The sequence below is a fragment of the Odocoileus virginianus genome, chromosome 5 (genome assembly GCF_023699985.2).
Source record: "Odocoileus virginianus isolate 20LAN1187 ecotype Illinois chromosome 5, Ovbor_1.2, whole genome shotgun sequence".
Classification (NCBI taxonomy): Eukaryota; Metazoa; Chordata; class Mammalia; order Artiodactyla; family Cervidae; genus Odocoileus; species Odocoileus virginianus.
In genome coordinates, this window is record NC_069678.1 from 32,595,418 (window position 1) to 32,617,187 (window position 21,770).

Sequence of the window (21,770 nt, forward strand, 5' to 3'; positions counted from 1 at the left end):
TGACATTTCAGCAACCATAGCAATGAAACTGTGTAGAAATAAACTGACCTTCCTGAAAATGTCCTTGGCCTCAGCTGTTGCTTCCACTCCACTCAGGCTGGGAAATCATCAACATGATGTTGTAAAACTACATTCTCCAGCTCTTCAGCTCAAGATCTAAGCGAAGGATCCCCTGACTATTCATGAAAACACTTAAAGGATCTTTGCATTTTCTCCCATTAAGTTTAGGAAGATAAACTGAGCTAAATCTGTTCTGATTCCGGCATAAATAATCAGGACCGCTACTTAAATTCTTTAAGATGATTTTATGACACAGAAGAGACATTTTTAAGAGTCAGAATACATTTTTTAGGAAAAAAAGATGAACTCAAGATATTTAATTAAATTTATTGTAGATAATATGTGTTTTCTACTGTCAAAGAAATTAAAGAAAATATGCTTAATGAGAGATGAAAGATAGCTAGCACAAAGGTACAATTAGGAAACTAATGTAAGAAAACACTGTCATGGCAAGATTAAAACCAGTACTGCGTATATGAGCTCAGTTGTGTCTGACTCTTACTGACCAAATGGACTGTAGCCCACCAGGCTCATCTGTCCATGGAATTTTCTAGGCAAGAATACTGGAGCAGGTTGCGATTTCCTACTCCAGGGGATCTTCCCAAACTCAAGGATCGAACCTGCCTCTCCTGCATTGGCAGGTGGATTCTTTACCAGTGTGCCTCCTGGAAAGTTCAAAATCACAAAAACAAATTCCACCATGGAGAAAGTAAAATCAGTTATGTTTAGGACAGGTTTCAGAATGCTCAGTAAAAGTACAAGAGAATAAAATTGATCCAAGTAGAGATAATAGATATGAAGGATATACCTCAGAATATAACAAGTGAATCACTTGTTATATGGATGTTGAAGAAGAGGACACTATTCAGATAAATACTATAAGGAAACTTTCCTTCCAGATAAATATCTGAATCTTTAGACTCGAAGGATTAGCAAGATACCAGGTAAATTAAAATATATACTAGAATTTAGATATTTCTCAGTGAAAAATTCAAATTTCAATACTGAAGAAAGAATTCTGTAAATATTGTGGTAGCTGATATTATCGTTCCTAATTACTATCTACCCCCTTCCATAGGCAGAGTATCCTTTCTGCTTCAGTTTCTTTGGACTTGATCAATGACAGTGAATGAACTTGACAGATAGCCCATCAACCAGAAACTTGTAGAGTCATCGTAAGCTTTGCCCAATCTTGTTGCTCATGGTCCTTTCTTTCAGAGAAGGCCATGTTCCAGATATGGGCTGCTCTGACAGCCTGGGTCACAGAATGGGAAGTCATGGGCAGCAGACCAAGGCCCAACCTGTAGCTCGGAGCAGAACCACAGTACCTGGCCACCAATGTGTAATATGAGAAAGAAACACACATTTGTTATTGGTAGCCGACTGAGCCTTTGAGGTTGTTGTGCAGTATGCCCAGTGAGTGAAAGCAAATACAGACAAAGTGAACACACACGCAAGACTAACAGCATGCTAGCTAGACTTCTCCCTCTACGGCATTAGATGCCAGAATAGAATTGAGTGATGTATTTTGAGTTTCCATGAAACAGTTTGTGACATAAGAATTCTGTTCCTATCCAAAAGGTCATTTAACAGTTAAGATAACCATAAAGCACCAGGTATGTAAGAATTCCCAGGTGGTTCAGTTGTAAAGAATCCACCTGCAACGCAGGAGACACAGGTTCAACTCATGGGTCAGAAACATCCCCTGGAGAAGGGAATGGCTACCCACTTCAGTATTCTTGCCTGGAAAATCCTATGGACAGAGGAGCCTGGTGGACTATGGTCCATGGAGTCACAAAGAGTTAGACATGACTAAGCACACACACGCACAGTAAATACAGTGACAGAAACAGGGCAAAATTATTAAATTCACTTAAAGAGAAGATCTATTACAAAATTAATTAATACAGCGATGACAAAATGACACAAATCTTAGATAATACCAATAAAATTGTCAAAGTGTGATGAGTTGCAGATTTTATAAAGGAGGGACTCAATATTAGTTTCATTCTTGCAATAACTAGAATCATAGTTTCAAGCATTTTTAAAAATAAAGTTTATCAAGAGTAGTTTAAAACAGTTTTAAAAGGCCAGTAACAACGTGTAAAATATAAATGACATGCTAATGAGTTCATGTCTGTAATATGTAAAACATACTAGTTGAAGAATAGGCAAAGTCCATAAATAGGAACACCATTAGAGATGAAATGCAAACCAAAAAGAAGTATATGTAAAAGTATTCTCAGTCACATTTAAGGAAAATTCATGAAAAGTCTTTTATGCAACACTGTGGGGTTGATTCTTACCCTATAAGAAAGGGGGAGCCAAGAAAGAGTGTTAGAAAGGAATGGCATGTTCAGATTGGAAAATAAATTGAAGGAGAGCAACAATGAGGCAAAACAAAACCAAACAGAAACCAGTCTGTAAGAGGCTGTTGTAAAAATCCAGATAAATGATAAAGATGACAAGGATTCTGCCTCAATACAGCCTTGTCTTGCCATGTTGACTGACCAGGCATCAGCTCAATTCAGTTCAGTTCTTCAGTCATGTCTGACTCTTTGTGACCCCATGAACCGCAGCGCGCCAGGCCTCCCTGTCCATCACCAACTACCCAAACTCATGTTCATTGAGTCAGTGATGCCATCCAACCATCTCATCCTCTGTCATCCCTTCTTCTCCCATCTTCAATCTTTCCGAGCATCAGGGTCTTTTCAAATGAGTCAGGTCTTCACATCAGATGCCCAAAGTATTGGAGTTTCAGCTTCAACATCAGTCCTTCCAGTGAACACCCAGGACTAATCTCCTTTACGATGGACTGGTTGGATCTCTTTGCAGCCCATGGGATTCTCAAGAGTCTTCTCCAACACCACAGTTCAAAAGCACCAATTCTTCTGTGCTCAGCTTTCTTTATAGTCTAACTCTCACATCCATACATGACTACTGGAAAAACCATAGCTTTGACTAGAGGGACCTTTGTTGACAAAGTAATGTCTCTGTTTTTTAACAAGCTGTCTAGGCTAGTCATAATTTTCCTTCCAAGGAGTAAGCATTTTTTAATATCATAGCTACAATCACCATCTACAGTGATTTTAGAGCCCCAAAAAATAAAGTCAGCCACTCTTTCCACTGTCTCCCCATCTATTTGCCATGAAGTGATGGGACCATATGCCATGATCTTAGTTTTCTGAATGTTGACTAAGCCAACTTTTTCACTCTCTTCTTTCACTTTCCTCAAGAGGCTCTTTAGTTCTTCTTCACTTTCTGCCATAAAGGTGGTATCATATGCATATCTGAGGTTATTGATATTTCTCCTGGCAATCTTGATTCCAGCTTGTGCTTCATCCAGCCCAGCATTTCTCATGATGTACTCTGCATATAAGTTAAATAAACAGGGTGACAATATACAGCTTTGACATACTCCTTTCCCAATTTGGAACCAGTCTGTTGTTCCATGTCCAGTTCTAAATGTTGCTTCCTGACCTGCATATGGGTTTCTCAAGAGGCAGGTCAGGTGATCTGGTATTCCCATCTCTTTCAGAATTTTCCAGTTTATTGTGAACCACACAGTCAAAGGCATTGGCATAGCCAATAAAGCAGAAACAGATGTTGTTCTGGAACTCTCTTGCTTTTTTGATGATCCAGTGGATGTTGGCAATTTGGTCTCTGATTCTTCTGCCTTTTCTAAATCCGACTTGAACATCTGTAAGTTCACGGTTCACATTATTGCCGAAGCCTGGCTTGGAGAATTTTGAGCATTACTTTGCTAGCATGTGAGATGACTGCAATTGTGCAGTAGTTTAAGTATTCTTTGGCATTGCCTTTCTTTGGGATTGGAATGAAAACTGACCTTTTCGAGTCCTGTGGGCACTGCTAAGTTTTCCAAATTTGCTTACATAATGAGTGCAGCACTTTCACAGCATCATCTTTTAGGATTTAAAATAGCTCAACTGGAATTCCATCAGCTCCACTAGCTTTGTTCTTAGTGATGCTTCCTATGGCCCACTTGACTTCACATTCCAGGATGTCTGGCTCTGGATGAGTGATCACACCATCGTGATTACCTGGGTTGTGAAGATCTTTTTGTATAGTTCTTCTGTGTATTCTTGCCACCTCTTCTTAATATCTTCTGCTTCTATTAGGTCCCTAGCATTTCTGTACTTTATTGAGCCCATCTTTGTATGAAATGTTCCCTGGTATCTCTAATTTTTTTGAAGAGATCTCTAGTCTTTCCCATTCTATTGTTTTCCTCCATTTCTTTGCATTGATTGCTGAGGAAGGCTTTCTTATCTCCCCTTGCTAGTCTTTGGAACTCTGCATTCAAATGGATATATCTTTCCTTTTCTCCTTTCCTTTTCACTTCTCACTTTTCACAAGTATTTGTAAGCCTCCTCAGACAGCCATTTTGCTTTTTTGTATTTCTTTTTCTTGGGGACAGTCTTGATCCCTGTCTCCTGAATACAATGTCACGAACCTCCATCCATAGTTCATCAGGCTCTCTGTCTATCAGATCTAGTCCCTTAAATCTATTTCTCACTTCCACTGTGTAATCAAAAGGGATTTAATTTAGGTCATACCTGCATGGTCTAGTGGTTTCTCCCACTTTTTTCAATTTAAGTCTGAATTTGGCAATAAGGAGTACATGATCTGAGCCACAGTCAGCTCCTGGTCTTGCTTTTGCTGACTATATAGAGCTTCTCCATCTTTGGCTGCAAAGAATATAATCAATCTGATTTCAATATTGACCATCTGGTGATGCCCATGTGTAGAGTCCTCTTCTGTTGTTGGAAGAGGGTGTTTGCTATGACCAGTGCGTTCTCTTGGCCAAACTCTATTAGCCTTTGCCCCAGTTTGGTGAAATGTGTTTTGGTCAGGTGCTGATTCTGATGAGAGGAATTGTCTTACTCCATCCAGTCTGCTAGAACAGAATACTATAGACCAGTAGCTTATAAACAACAGAAGTTTGTTTCTCACAGTCCTGGAGGCTGGGGTGTCTGAGATCAAGCATTGGCAGATCCAGCCTCCAATGAGGGCACTCTTCCTGGTTCACAGATGGCCTTCTCCCTGTCCTTTCTCACAGCCGCAGGGTTGAGGGAGTTTGTAAGGTCCCTTTAATAAGAACAGTTATCCCATTCATAAAAGTCTCTGCCTTTAAGATCTAATCACCCCCTAAAGCCCCATTCCCTAGACTCATCATGTTGGGAATTAGGTTTCAACATAGGAATTTGGGGTGACACAAGAATGCAGTGTATATGCAGGGATTATCTAACCACACCAGGGATTTACAGTGAAAATGGGCTAAATGCTGGCCATGGTGTCATTAGGAAAACTATTTCTCCACCCCACCCATCGCAGGAAACACGCCAACCTTTCATCTATGTCATTTTCCTGTCTTCTCTTCAAAGATTTCTCTTGGTCATAACAGAGAAAAATGATCAGTGCAAAGAAATAGAAGAAAACAATAGAATGGGAAAGACCAGAAATCTGTTCAAGAAAATTGGAGATAACAAGGGAAATTTTCATGTAAAGATGGGCACAATAAAGGAAAGAAATGGTGGGGACCTAATAGAAGCATAAGATATAAAGAAGAGGTGGCAAGAATACACAGAAGAACTATACAAAAAAGATGTTCATGACCCAGATAATCACGATGGTGTGATCATTCACCTAGGGCCAGACTTCCTGGAATGCGAAGTCAAGTGGGCCTTAGGAAGCATCACTACGAACAAAGCTGGTGGAGGTGATGCAATTCCAGTTGAGCTATTTCAAATCCTAAAAGATGATGCTGTGAAAGTGCTGCACTCAATATGCCAGCAAATTTGGAAAACTCAGCAGTGGCCACAGGACTAGAAAAGGTAAGTTTTCATTCCAGTCCCAAAGAAAGGCAATGCCAAAGAATGCTCAAACTATGGCACAATTGCTCTCTTCTCACACGCTAGCAAAGTAATGCTCAAAATTCTCCAAGCCAACAGTGCGTGAACTCTGAACTTCCAGGTGTTCAAGTCGGATTTAGAAAAGGCAGAGGAACCAGAGATCAAATTGCCAACATCTGCTGGATCATCAAGGAAGCAAGAGAGTTCCAGAAAAACATCTATTTCTGCTTTATTTACTATGCCAATACCTTTGACTGTGTGGATCACAATAAACTGTGGAAAATTCTTCAAGAGATAGGAATACCAAGCCACCTGACCTGCCTCCTGAGAAATCTGTCTGCAAATCAGGAAGCAACATTTAGAATTGGACATGAAACAGCAGACTGGTTCCAAATTGGGAAAGGAGTATGTCACTCTGAATATTGTCACCCTGTTTATTTAACTTATATGCAGAGTACATCATGAGAAATGCTGGGCTGGATGAAGCACAAGCTGGAATCAAGATTGCCAGGAGGAATATCAATAACCTCAGATATGCAGATGACACCACCGTTATGGCAGAAATCAAAGAACTAAAGAGCCTCTTGATGAAAGTGAAAGCCAATAGTTGGCTTAAAACTCAACATTCAGAAAACTAAGATCACGGCATCTGGTCCCATCACTTCATGGCAAATAGAAGGGGAAACAATGGAAGCAGTGACAGACTTTATTTGGGGGGTCTCCAAAATCACTGCAGATGGTGACTGCAGCCATGAAATTAAAAGACACTTGCTCCTTGGAAGAAAAGTTACGACCAACCTAGATAGCACATTAGAAAGCAGAGACATTACTTTGCCAACAAAGATCCATCTAGTCAAAGCTATGGTTTTTCCAGTAGTCACGTATGGATGTGAGACTGGGACTATAAAGAAAGCTGAGCACCGAAGAATTGATGCTTTTGAACTGTGGTGTTGGAGAAGACTCTTGAAGAGTCCCTTGGACTGGAAGAAGATCCAACCAGTTCATCCTATAGGAAATCAGTCCTGAATATTCTTTGGAAGGACTGATACTGAAGCTGAAACTCCATTACTTTGGCCACCTGATGCAAAGAACTGACTCATTTAAAAAGACCCTGATGCTGAGAAAGATTGAAGACGGGAGGAAAAGGGGACGACAGAGGATCAGATGGTTGGATGATATCACTGACTCAATGGACATGAGTTTGAGTAAACTCTGGCAGTTGGTGATGGAAAGCGTGGCCTGGTGTGCTGCAGTCCATGGGTCTCAAACAGTCGGACATGACTGATGACTGAACTGAACTGAACAGAAAAGGAGTTCCTTGTCTTCTTTCCTTCCAGGGATCCTCCTGGGTCATGATGCATTCATTCCAGCAGCAGAACACTAGGTGCTTTTATTTTTTCCCTCTCTCTTGCCCTCTGCTTGTTCTCCCTCTTAAGGCAGAAGGCTGCCATTCAGATTTGCATACGTAAGTACATGCAGATGATGTAAGCTTATGGCTCATCAGTTTTAACCAGTGGCAAACAACATATCTAAAGGAACGGAGACTATCTGGCAAGGGAACAAAAAATGTTTTAAATAAATATAAGGATGGATGGGATTTGATGGAAAATGGAATATTTCCAGTAGATCCAAGAACCGTTGATATCTACATTTTTTTTAGTTTTGTTAAGGCATGTATTAATAGACCAGGCTGCTATAGCCACTTACGGGTAATTTGAGATAACTCAGAACTCATTTAATGGATAGAGCCAGGTAGGGGAAATGCTCTTTGAGAAAAAAATTTTCTCCATTATTATTTTTTTTCAAGGTTTATGTGATCTAGTCATTTAAACCAAAAGTGATCCCCTTTCGCCTACAACAAGGAAGGGAAAGTAATGCTAGAAAGAATTACAAGGTTGCAGATTACAGTTTTGTACATCAGATCAGGGACTTTTTACTAGCTTGTACTACCCAAGAAGCTCGTACTGTGAAAGCACTTCCTTATCAACAGAAGCGTCACTGGAATGAAAGTGGTGAGCAGTGATCACAACTCAAAAAATCTAGAAATGGCATAAGAAGTGTGTAATATTACAGATGGAAATTACTGTGTTGTGTTTAATTCTCATGGCAACTGTGGCTTCCCAGGTGCTTCAGTGGTAAAGAACCCACCTGCCAATGCAGGAGACATAGGTTCGATCCCTGGGTCGGGAAAATCCCCTGGAGAAGGAAATGGCAACCCACATCAGTATTCTTGCCTGGAGAACACCATGGACAGAGAAGTCTGGCAGGCTATAGTCCAGGGGGTCACTGAGTCAGACACAACTTAGCAACTAATCAACAATAATGGCAACTGTAATGGAAATTTATATGGATAAGAAAATTCTAAGGGAATTCATGGTGACCCAGAAAAGGCCATGCATTGACATTTACATTGACTGCTTTGCAGATTATAAAATCATAGAAATCAGAGTGAAGCCTGTGCAGAAATTTAGGCAGAGTTAGGATGGGTGGAGGATGGAAAGACAGGCTTTTGCAGCTGGCAGTCTTGAGTTTGAGAGCTTCCCTAGGACTCAGGGATAAACAATCTGCCAGCAATACAGAAGCAGCAGGAAGGAGGGCTCCACCCCTGAGTCTGGAAGATCCCCTGGAGGAGGGCGTGGCAACCCACTCCAGTATTCTTGCATGGAAAATCCCATGGACAGAGGAGCCTGGTGAGCTATAGTCCATAGGGTTATAAAGAGTCAGACATGACTGAAGTGACCTGGCACTCACACATGCAAGCATCTTCAGTTTGAAGCTTGGTTTGACTACGTTATAGCTAGTTCAGCTAGGTGGGATTAGATGAATACTACTCATTTTCTGAAAAATTGATATAATAATTGTTTCCTTATGGAGTGATTGATGGGATTAACAGATCACAAATGAACTTCCTGGCACATGGTAGGTGCTTACCACTTAAGCACCTTAACATTAGTTAACATTAGTTCCCTCCTATATCAATAATGCTTCCCTTAATAGGATTTTCATTTTGTTTCAAAAGCTAGATAGATAATAGATAGATAGAGATATATAGATATATACCTATCCTTATAGATATATTCCATGGATTTGAAAATTTATACAGATTGTCTATGTCATGCATAGCACATGTGGCAGAAAATATTATACTATAAAATGTTGCATACATTAGTGTCATAGCAACAGCAAAACAATCCTGTGGTTTCTTGCCAAAACAAATATGATTATACATTACGGTGCTGTCTGTGAGAAATTCCTTTGAGGTTTCAAAATGTTGTGCTTGAATAATGATGGCAATCTATTTGCGATTCAGTTTTTTTTCTGGAATGCAAATCTTTGTTTTACAGAGCTGCTGAACTGTAATGTAAATGTTATATAGGATCTTGTCAAAACAACTGTATTAGTGATCAGATACTGGAATAGCTAGTGGGACTAAATACCCTCAAATTTTAGGGCTTTTTTCTCAATCTAAGCTTTGAGAAATTATGAAAAATATTTGAAGTAAATCAGTGTTCACATGCTGTACTCTGTTCTCATTTGTTTAATTTTGCTTAAAAAGGACAATTTTAAATGGAGGCTTAAAAATTCCAACCAGGCATCAACATTTTAGTTTAGAAAAATAAGTATATACTGATATTTCTTTGCCATATGTCATTTTTTTCCTATTTTTGCTTCCAAATATTCATTATTTATTTCTCCACACTATTTATACATGATAATACACCACAAAGAATAAAAGATAGATTTTTTTTTCCCACCTTACCTAACAGGCCTTTTATAAAAGCCTCTTTTCAGTAAATTACTTCTGAATATAAACAAGCTAGCTCATCTCATTTTAAATATAAATAGAGTTGATGACTACATTTTTAATTATATGATTTATGTAATCATTAGTTAAGGAGAGAATAAAACAATGATGAATTAAAAAAAATCCCTCCCAGTGCCCGCATCATTAGTTACACATGGAAAACTGCTCCTACCCATTCATTCTCCTCTTCTCTCAGATCGGTTCCCTTTTGCTAGACGGTCCTTGGGACTCTATGGAGGGCTTTAAAGTCAATCCAGAGCACCATGGGCTCTATGAACATTTTTGGAGGAGAAAATGTAAAATTCTGCTTGACTGAAACTAGGAAGATAAACAATGACTTCATTCCCTGTCTTAGAAAATAACCACATTTTATTGTGGTTTATTGTTTCTGTTAAGGAAGCAACAAGTTATTCAGGTATATTGTTTAAAATGTGAAAATCTGGAAAAGCAAAACACAAATAGAAAGTATCCATATCCTACCACAGTAACCACTGGAAGTATTTTCTTGAAATAGCCTCGAGGTCCCATGCGTGTGTGGGTGGGTTTGTGTGCCATACAGGACCTGCCTGGCTGCTGCTTTCTGATCCTGATTTTGCTCTTGTAACAGTAGGCTGTGAATATGGCCACAGGTCAGTGAATATATAATCATATCAGGCATAACTGTAAAAGCTAAGTCTTCAGTGAAAGCTTAATATGTGTCAGGAATTATGCAAAGAACATAACATGAAATATCATTTTAGTTTTTACAGAAATCATTTGAATGTCTCTTATTCATATTTTACAGAGAGACTTAAAGAAGTAATTTGCCCAAGGTCATATAACCTATCTGTGTTCTGAGATGGGAATATTTTTTTCCCGTCTTCCACTTTATTTTTTTCCACTTTTTATTTTCCACTTTTTATTTATGTTCCATGTTTATCACTACAGAGTTCAAAATCATAATCACTGTGCTATACAGTGTTACAGAATTACATTGAAAAAGTTTTCATCCATATAAATTAACCATTACCTCTATTGGCATAGAGAATGGCTCCCACTTCCAAGTTCCCACAACTATAAACAATACTGGGATAAGCATCTCTAAAATAGACATAGCTATAAGTTCAATTAATGAAACTTATTTAAGATATATTTATAGAAGTGGAAATGCTAGGGGGAAAAAAATGATGAGTACTCTTAAGGTTTTTGATTTGATATACAGTGTTCTCTCCAACAACAGAGAATGTTCTTAAGAATAAGAGAATTGTTCTTAATAATTTTCATACATCTTAAAGGTCAAAAATAAATGAGGTACCTCATTTTCATTTGTATATTTTGAATATCTTTCCATACATTTATTTTGTGCCTTTCTTTTTTGACTGAAACAATCAACTATTCAAATAATAACTCAATAACTGGGCTTCCCTGATGACTCAGATGGTAAAGAATGTGCCTGCGATGGGAGACCCAGGTTCAATCCCTGGAGAAGGAAATGGCTACCCACTCCAGTATTCTTGCCTGGAGAATTCCATGAACTGAGAAGCCTGGCGGGTTATACAGTTCATGGGGTTGCAAAGAGTCAGACACAACTGAGTGACTAATGCTTTCACTAACTGACAAATCAAATTCTACGTACCACTTGGCCTTTAGACTTAATTCATGGAGTGGTTAATGGTCCTAATTTTTTAATTAGAGTTTATTAAATGCATAACTTACATCCTATAAAATTCTGTTTTATAACACAGTTTAGTGAGTTTTGACAAATGCCTACCATCATGTAACCATCACCATATTCAAGTTATAGGACATTTCTACCACCCTAAAATGATAGCCAACTCCTGCTTTATCTCCTAACACCAGCAAGCACTAATATGTTTTCTGTTCTATGCTTTTGCCTTTTCCAGGGTGTCATGTAAACAGACTCACTCAGTATATAGCCCTTTGAGTCTGACTTCTTGCACCTTGTTTAATGCATTTGAGATTCATTCATGTTTTTACCTGTTTTCTTTTTCTTCCCTTTTTATTGCTGAGTGGTATTCTATTATGCGGATATACCACCATTTTTTAAAATCTGTATACCTGTTAAAGGATATTTAGGCTGTTCTCGTTTTTCCCAATTATGAGTACATCTGATATAAAACTTCATGCGCATGGCTTTGTATGAATGGGCTCTAAGGCATGCAGGCTTCAGTAGTTGCAGCCCGTGGGCTCAGAAGTTGTGGCTCTCGGACTCCAGAGCACAGGCTCAATAGTTATGCCGCGTGGGGCTAGTTGCTCTGCAACAAGAGGAATCTTCCCAACAAGGATTCAAACCTGTGTCTCCTGCACAGACTCCTCACCACTGATGCACTAGGCAAGCCCAAGTAGGCAAGTTTTTTTAAATAAGAAGTTTTAATCAGTGCCTGGTTGTATATGAACTTATCATACAGTTGATCCATTACCCACATCCTTTGATTCATCTCTGTCAGGTAGTATTAGGCTACTTATTTAGCAAATCTAATGTGTTTTAAAAAATTCAGTGTAGTTTAGTCACTCAGTCATGTCCGACTCTTTGCGACCCCATGAACCGCAGCATGCCAGGCCTCCCTGTCCATCACCAGCTCCTGGAGTTTACCCAAACTCATGTCCATTGAGTCAGTGATGCCATCCGAACCATCTCATCCTCTGTCGTCCCTTTCTCCTCCTGCCCTCAATCTTTCCCAGCATCAGGGTCTTTTCAAATGAGTCAGGTCTTCACATCAGGTGGCCAAAGTATTGGAGTTTCAGCTTCAACATCAGTCCTTCCAATGAACACTTAGGACTGATCTCCTTTAGGATGGACTGGTTGGATCTCCTCGCAGTCCAAGGGATTCTCAAAAGTCTTCTCCAGCACCATAGTTCAAAAGCATCAGTTCTTCAGCTGCTCAGCTTTCTTTATATTCCAACTGTCACGTCCATTCATGACTATTGGAAAAACCATAGCTTTGACTAGATAGACCTTTGTTGGAAAGAAATAAATAAGAAGCCATTCATTAGCTTAAAATATCAGTGTAAATCAAGGCATGGGTACAATTTATGGGTGAGTTATATTTCTTATCATCAGTTGTGATGTACAGTAAATTCTCTGTCCATGGGATTCTCCAGGCAGGAATACTGGAGTGGATTGCCATGCACATCTGCAGGGGATCTTCCTGATCCAGGGATTGAACCCAGGTCTCTTGCATTGCCGGAGGACTCTACCATCTGAGCCACAAGGGAAGCCTATGAAACATGTAACAAATATCAAATAAGAAACACTATGGTACATTTCTCAGGACAAATGAGTTTACAGTATTTTTTAGATTTATAAATAATTTTATAAGAACAGAGTGATGATAGTTATGTTAGAGCAGCACATAAAGGGTGACCTATCCAAACTTAGTGATGTTGCAACATCCTGTAAATAGAAATCTGAAGGGCTGTTAGCCAAAGAGGGGAGAGGAGAATGTTCCAGACAGAGGAACCAGCTTAACCAAGATTTTGTTTGGCAGGTGAGAGAAGAGCACTAGGGCAAGAGAATTGAGGATGCCATCAAAGAATGTTAAACTGGACTACAAAATGAGTGTAATAGAAATAAAATTGAGAAAGAGTAAGATGGACTAGAGCAGATAAAAAAATTATTGGTTGGGAAATTTCCAGAATGGCCAGAGAAACTTTATTGTATGAGGGAGATAGGCCAGGAGGTAGATAGGGTTGGTGGTTGACAATGTATTTGTGACTGTGGACTAAAAGCATTGGACAGGTTATTAGAGTTAGGGAAGTTAAGAAACTTCAGATAGAGTCCATGGATACCCACATCCACCAAATAACATAAACACATTCGTATTAATAGACTTGCATGGAGTTTCATGTCAGTACATGAGGAAACTGAGCTAAAATGAAACATAAGTGTTTATTACAAATCTTCTCAACACCTTATGCCCTGTGAAGCTCTAAACAAGGCATGCAATGTGCAGCTATTTCCAGAAGTGTTAGAACACAAAGATTTTATTTTATTTTTTTGAGAATCATTCAGTATTACTGCTCTTGTAGGCCATGCTCTTTTTGCCAGAGAAGTGATAGCATTTTAAAGAAAGAATTGACTATCTATACCTGACAGTGCTCACATTGCTAACTAATCACTTTTCTACAACTCTTGGCAGTGGTTCTCAGACTGATGTAAAAGGGAATCCATCACTTGCAGAATTCAAAAAAAGGCTAGACTCCTGGAATTCAGGCTCAAGAATCTGATCCAGTAGGCCTGGGCTTGAGCCAGGGGATCGGTATTATATCAGGCACCTCAGGTGATTTGGACATGTTGCCAGTGGTTGGCGTGGATCCAGCTGGGTCTGCAGAATTTCTGAAACAGTTTTCAATATTAGCTGCACACTAGAATCATCTGGAGAGTCTCTAAAAATCCCACTGACCAGGCCACGCCTCATAGCAATTAAATCTAAGTCTCCAGAGTTGCCTCAGTATTTGTTTAAAGCTCCCAGGTGATTCCAACATGCAGCCAATTAGAGAACCCGCGCTCCTAAAGATTCACTGTGGAAAGCCTTAAGCTTCTTTGGCTCCTCGGGACTTGGAAATATTTCATAAGATCTATAGCTAATACTCCAGTAAAAGCTTGGCCTGCCTCTGGGTTAATTAGCTTATCAGAGAAAGCCACCTAGAGTTTCCCCCTTTCTCTAGGGAGGAACAATTCTCTTGGAGAGTAGTTTTTAGCCTCTTTCTCCAAATAGTACCAGAAGGAAATTCCTGAGAAGAAATAAAACTCAGAGCTATTAGAAAATTCTAAATTGAAACAAAACCACTATTAAAAAAAAGAAAGAAATGGTTCCAAAAAAGTCGTCTTTCCCAAGAGAATTCTGGTTCTGTCACCTTTAGCTCTTACGTCATCATAATCCCCAACTTTTTAAAACAAGAAATTGCTTAGATGAACTTTACAGTGGTTCATAGCTTCAAGTTTGAAGTTCTCTAGTAATTTCTTCTTAGATGGACTTAACATCATTTCTCTTTTCTGAAATACTCACCAACTTCAGGCTCTACCTGGAGGAAAGCCTAATGTGATGGAGTTGAGTCTTAGAGCACACACTTCATACATGACTGCTTTTCTTCCTTCTCTCTTCTCCTTTTCATTTTGCCTCATCAGAGGACACAGTGAATGAAGGAGGAAGCAAATAGCAAAATAAGATGGCCAGTATTTGGGAATATGACATCCATCTATCTTCTCCTGGTAAAACGTAGGCTGTGTTTGTAACAATTGTTGATTATAGGACTGTGATTTCTTATCCTAAATCATTAGTGCTAGATGTTTCTCAGGATTAAAATATTTTATATTTTAGGAGAAAATACTGTGTATTCTGTTACACAAGCAGGATCTTGAGCATCACTTTGTAATCAAAGATGGATATTTCCGCAGCACAGCAGAGTACAAATTGCGTCACAGCAATTCCCCAGTGGTGGTAAGAAACACCACCAAATGAGCTTGCACCAAAAAAGAAACATTTGGGTTTTAAAGCTTGTTTGGATATTAGAATTGTAGACTATAGCATCCTGGAATTCCAACCAATTATAAAAAACTTCTTTGTTCTCTCTCTTTTTCGTCCTCTTTTTTACTTTTTATCTTGCTTCTGGCTTTTATGGACAACCATAATATGTTTGTGTAGAGAGACGAGGACCTTTGTGCATATCATCTCATTTAATCCTAATCAAAATCCATTCAAATATGTATTATTAGTTCCACTTTACAGATAAGAAAGCCAGATCTCTGAAAGATTAAACTGCTTGTGAAAATGCTAAGAGCCTACCTTCAAGCACTTGACATTCACACTCCCTGACTGCAGCATCCACTGTGCCACACAGCTTCCTTACCCAGAGAGTTGAAGACACAAATCACTGAATTTAAGATGCCATATGCACAGATCCCATTTTATGTTTAACATAAAAGCTGATTGCTGATAACTTCCAGTTAAAAGACAAAAGCCGTTTATAATCATCCAGAAAGAAAGAATTGGAACAGTATTTAAGCTCGGCATTTGGTCCAGCAATATAACATCGGATTTTAAATAAATGAGCGCTTTATCCAAGTAAGTCAATACTTAAACACTGAAATAATATATAAAATACATTTTGTAGGTGTCCCGAATCCAACCCATTGAGAATGGTCAAGAAGAAAATTCACAGGGAAGGTCCTTTAAAGACTGTCTCGCAAGACTCTTCAGCTGGATAATGGGAATCAGCCACTGTGAACACCTTCAATTAAGGCAATAAACGTATGTGCGCTCGCGCGCACTGGTGTTAGAATTGAGTTGCAAAGCTAAGGCAAATACAAAAAATGTGTCCTTCTGTGCAAGATTCCATTATAACCAGAAGGGATCTAGATACTAGATCGTTTTGGTTATTATTGTTATCTTTATTATTTATTGTTCAAATATATTTTGGTTTTTCACTGATATTTCACTCATTAGCATTCCTCAATCAAATAGCCCTTGATAGTAGTAACTTTTTTTGTTCTTATCTGAAGTGCTGTTTTTGCATCTCCCTGTATTTTTTTCGAGGAAAAATGGTGAGTGGCAGATCTCACTAAGTAGCAAGTCATTGCCAAATTTTCGTGTCATAAATAAATAGCAATTTTGTAACTTTAAAATTCCAAAGTATAATTTATACAAATGGGATATAGGATAAATAGAAAAATCAAGATTTTTAACATGGAACTTAAAGCTTCAAAAATTGACATACTAGGGACTTAGAGTTTATCAAATTTAAGAATCCAAAACTACTTTTCAGAAACAAGTACTTATTTTTCCATGGACCTCTGCACTCAAGGACTGGATTCAGTATTTTGCTCACTGACTTGCTGTGGACTTGAATGCACACTTTCTAATGGATGTAACATATTCTCATCTTCAGCTCTTTGGACTCAAGCTCTGCTAACTTCTCTGTATGCCTGTGTGTGTGTAATTGCCCTGATGGATTGTATGACCAATTTCTTCTTAAGACTCTGAATTAAGCTTCTGTGCATGAATTTTTAGTTTGCCTATTGAAAGTTTGCCCTGTCTACTAATAAGATTTAATATTGCATATAAAGAATTCAACCAGATTAAAAGGCAAAACCCCTTGTCACCTAGTTTGACTCATAGGGAGTCCATTCTTCAATACAGGTGAACTGAAAATATTAAGTGCAATTCTGATTTTTTTAATATTGCTAAAAAAAATGCTGATGGGGAAGTGAGCAACATCATAACTTCCTTCATAGGAATCATACCATTTGAATATTTCAAATCATGCATTTACATACATGTAGTTGTCATAATAGCGAATCATAGAGTTTTATAGATGATAAGGATTTTAATTTGTCCTTTCTCTAGATTCTTTCAGGAAAAAACTATTCCTGTGCTAGAAGAGAACTCATCTTATTTCTTAAAGCCTACTGAGGCTCATGGTCCATCTCTTTCATTCTACGGTTTGGATTTGTTTGCTGTTAGTGAAATTAATGAACAGATGGCCCCTGGGTTCTTTGTACACTCCTTTCATGTACTTGGAAACTATTATTAAATTTCTCTTTAATGTTTTCTTCCCTACACATAGTCACTTCATTGTTTTCTTTTTATCTGTTTATCTCTCTAACTACCACCTTTAAGTGATAAGTCCTGAGCAGAATCCTTTTAATTCCAGCCAAGTAGGGAAAACCATCTCAGAGGTTAGAACTTAAGTGTGATGTGAAAGTATAAGGGTACTGATTAGAAAAAGCAGGCTTTTCCCCAGAGCCCTGGGATCTAAAAGTGGAGTCAATCCGGAACCACAGTTACCCTTGAATTTAACCTGGTTATGACTTAGCATAAAGAAAGGGGCACTATTGCTTGGAACTTATAAGCAGTGAAAGGAAGATCTAGGGGTCACCAAAATGTGCTTTTAAATGGCAAAACCTAGATCTTAATAGCTCACTTACACTTATCTGTGCAATGCCTTATTTCTAAGGTGACCTTATATCCCTATTTAGGACAGCCCCAGTTTAAGCCACAAGGGAAGTTCAGCTGGTGAAGAATTCGCCTGCAATGCAGGAGACCTGGGTTCGACCCCTGGGTTGGGAAGATCCCCTGGAGAAGGGAAAGGCTACCCACTCCAGGATTCTGGCCTGAAGAATTCCATGGATGGTATAGTCCATGGGGTCGCAAAGAGTCGGACATGACTGAGCGATTTTCACTTTCACTTTCAAGCCCAGGTGTAGATGAAAATTTATATGCTCTCCCTACAGCCACTGCACATTTTTTGTCACTCTCCAGCTTTTTTACCTGTCACTTGGTTTTTTCTCCGCTTCTTTTCTCCCTTGCACTGATTACCAGCAATTTGTTTCTGTTACTTTCTTCTCTTTATTGAGGTCTTTTAATACAGTAAATCCCCTACATATGAACCTTCAAGTTTCTAATTTTCAAAGATGTAAACAGGCACTCTCATATCCAGTCACATAAGTTAGTTCACGTGTCTGGCGTACATTGTCACGTGTGTGTATCCTCTGCACGTGGTTGTGCATTTGTGTACTTGACAGTACTATATAGAGTACAGAAGTACAGTTTCTTTATTTCAAGCCCAGGATGTCCAGAAGCATTGGTGATGTAGCTGGTACTGCTAAGAAGTGCCAACTGTCATACCATACTACTATACTTTTCAAGGTACTGTACTGTAAAATTAAAAATGTTTTCTTTATTTTTTGTTTGTTTTTTGTGTATTATTTGTGTGAAAAGTATTATAAACCTATTGCAGTACAGTACTATATAGCTGATCATGTTATTTGGCTACCTAGGTTAACATCGTTGGACTTATAAACTTGCTGTCAGAACAGGACTCATTCATTTGTGGGGGACTTAGTGTATTTCAGTTCTGCTTTCCAAGGAGGTAGTTGTCCTCTTCACTCAGGATCATCTTTAGTAAATTTAATGAACCTTATGGACATTATTATTTAGGGTAAGATAAATTGATACCTAGGCCAGCGGCCTTTGGAGCAGCATCTGTTTTCTCTCCCTTGTTTAAATCTCCTTTTGTTTCTTTCCAGTGTCACATCTTCACTCTTTCTTTACCCACCAGTTGCCACAGACTGATTAATCTTCCATTTATAACTTAACATCTTTCCAGAAATTACTATGTGCTGGGTCCTGTCCAGAGGAGTGACACTCCTGTCAGTTTTGTACTGAAATAGTGTGTACTAAATTGTATTTTTTCAGTTCACAGATTTCAAGTCCCCATGGGGCCACTAGAAATAAAACTATGATGTTCTGTTTCCACAGTTCTTACGGCTTTTATTCTATCATAGTGCAGTCTGTAACTCTGAAAGATCTCTTTTGTCGTGAAAGCATGCTTGTGCTTCTGGAAGGAATACTCAAGAAAACTTAGAGAGGAGCCACTGATCAGTCAACATCTTTCTCAGGACTTTTTTTTTTAATGGGAAATTAAACTTTCTAAGGGCTTATCAGGAATTAGTAAAAAGGTCCACATGCTCTGGTCACTACTGATTCTTACTGATACTGTTTTTCTCTAGTAGGTTGAAGTAGGTAAGACCTAGAAAAAAAATCTGCCTTAAGCAGTCATCAGTGATATTCTTCTAGTTGTGGTTAATATGCCTCGATTCAGTGAAAATGGATTTATTCACATACATTCAAAAAATGTTTTAGCTATTCAAAACACCTTAACTTGTAAAGTGCCACACTTTACATGGACGAAATCTCATGGCATGTGTTCATTATGTGAAATTCTATTTATGATATCTTTGACTTACAGAGTCAAAGCTACAATGAAAGACATTCTAAACATGTAATTCGATGGTAAAACCCTTTTGTAATGCTGCTGTTATTGGTTTGGGCTGTCATTTATGTTAGCTCCTGACATGACCTATATGTAGCATGATTAATTATGTCATATTGATTTCCACTGCAATATTTCAGCAGCCATATTGCGTATCTGAAACCATTTAATTATTAGCCATTCCACAGGGCTCCTTGGTACACAATTCAGTTGCTTAAAAAAAAAATGTAAAAAAGTCTCTACAAAGAATTCTTTGGTTGAGGTAAACAACAGAGATTGCAGTCCGTAGTCTGGATTCATGCATCAAAAATGAAGTGTTTAAAGTAGATCTTTGTCAGCTAGCAAATGCCATTTCAGTCTGAACATTTCACCACTCCTTCTATGCCATCTGTCTCACAGGGAGCAATTAATCTGAAACTCCAACATGCAGCATTAAAATTCCATTAACGCTGAACAGAATATTAACATGTCTGGCATTACCATATTTATCTCTCCAAATTTCAGTGTTAATTTTGAATAAGACAGGTATAACATTTTCCTCTATTTGGTTAATTAAGAATATTGGATAAAATATATAATTAGTAGCTAAATTGATATAATAATATATGCAACTCATTTGAATAATGCTGAATGTTTTTGCAATTTAAGTGTATTTGGGCTACAATTTTATATAAGGCTACTGATTATTTGTAAAAACACCAAAATCTTTTATGAAGCCAGTTTTCCCAAGACTCTGACTTCGTAATTCCTTTTTCTTTTTGCAGAACCACATCACTGCCTTCGCAGAAGTCACATGATATTGAAGCAAATGGTCTCTCACTGCATTGGACATCTTCCCTTTTCACCATCCATTCGTAACACCCAAAGTGTGTTTGATGACAAAAAAGGTTTATAAAGTTGTCTAATCATTTTTATAATTTAAAAATCAGTGTCAACTTATCTGTTTCCCCCACTAGACTGTGAGCTCCTCAAGGGCAGACTGTGTCTTTCTCCTCTGTGTCCCCTGCACCTACAACAAAGCCTCATACAGAGTAGGTAGGTGTTCAGTAAAAAAGTGATGACAAACGAACACAAATTAATTCTGAAATAAAACATTCATTTTAATTTCTCACAGAATCACTGAGACTAAGTGAAAAGAAACCTCTACACGAGTCATATTTGTGTGAGAAGTCCCTCCACTTTGAGCTAGTTAAGCTTTTTAATTTATCATGTATCTTCTATTTGGCAGCATACCATATTTCATTCGAAGTGGACTTTGAAAGTCATGGGGGTTTTTATTTCATTATTCAGCATGACCTTATTTCCATTCTAACAGATTTCAGTGTGTGAAATTACTTTACTTTTAGAAAGTATGTTCTATACTAAAATAATGTTTGCACATAATATTATGCTATATTTCACTTAAAATACCATTCATACTATAAATTCTAAGACTGGTGCTTCTGCTTTTGAAGGTGAAAATGCCAATTTTTACTGTAATAAGTAATGTATCATAATTAAAAATTATTTATTTGGATTTTTGTTCCTGACAATTGTGATTTAATTGTTGACTTGTAGTTTTTGAATGCAGGCAGTGTTTAGGATGGTCTAAGTGACTGAATCCAGCAATCGTACCTATTTATTGAACAGTTTTCCACAGATAACCATCTCAAGAGTGGTCAAAGTCTCCATTCTTTGGCCAGTCAAGTTTCCACATAATTTAAATAGAAAAGAATCACCCCCAGACAATGCATATTAAATTATATAAACGCAAGAAATATAGTCAATGTATTTTGCTTTGCATATTTAAAGTACTTTATAGTTTACAAAATATATTTTCATTTGTTATTTCATCTAATCCTCACAATGAAAAAAAGTGAAAGTCACTCAGTCGCGTCCAACTCTTTGCGATTCCAAATCCTCACAAAAGCCCCCAGTAAACCGTTAAGAGTTTGGCTTTAGTGTTACAGATGAGAAAAATAAAGACAAGACAGGGTAAATAATGTGCCCAACTCCACACAACTAGGGTAAGGCAGTTACAGTTTAAATTCAGATTTAGCATTCTTTGTAAATATGCCACAGCTGCCATATCATCTGGACACAGCGAGGCCTTTCAGTGGTCAGTGGCATCCTGGGCAACAAACTATATGTCAAAAAAAATGAAAAAATGCCAAAATAAAGTTATAAAAGTTTTGCAGTATTTTCAACATTAGTGTTTTAAGAATAAACACTTTGAAAATATGATATACTAATCAATTTATAGTCTTATTTAAAAATAATGT

General features: G+C 38.0%; 1 protein-coding gene across 6 annotated transcripts in view; it reads left to right on the top strand.

Moving 5' to 3' along the window:
- Positions 1 to 21,025, top strand: part of PLPPR5 (phospholipid phosphatase related 5) — a 124,147-nt gene extending 103,122 nt beyond the window's left edge. For 4 of the 6 annotated variants that reach the window (XM_070467748.1, XM_070467749.1, XM_070467747.1 and 1 more), the window contains 2 exons: positions 15,850 to 15,986; positions 20,274 to 21,025. In XM_070467748.1, coding sequence (XP_070323849.1) covers positions 15,850 to 15,984 — 135 coding nt within the window. In that variant the 3' untranslated portion in view covers positions 15,985 to 15,986; positions 20,274 to 21,025. The remainder of the gene's footprint in view (positions 1 to 15,849; positions 15,987 to 20,273) is intronic. The other 2 variants (XM_020911961.2, XM_020911962.2) reach the window with 1 other exon arrangement.
- The last annotated feature ends 745 nt before the right edge of the window (positions 21,026 to 21,770 follow it).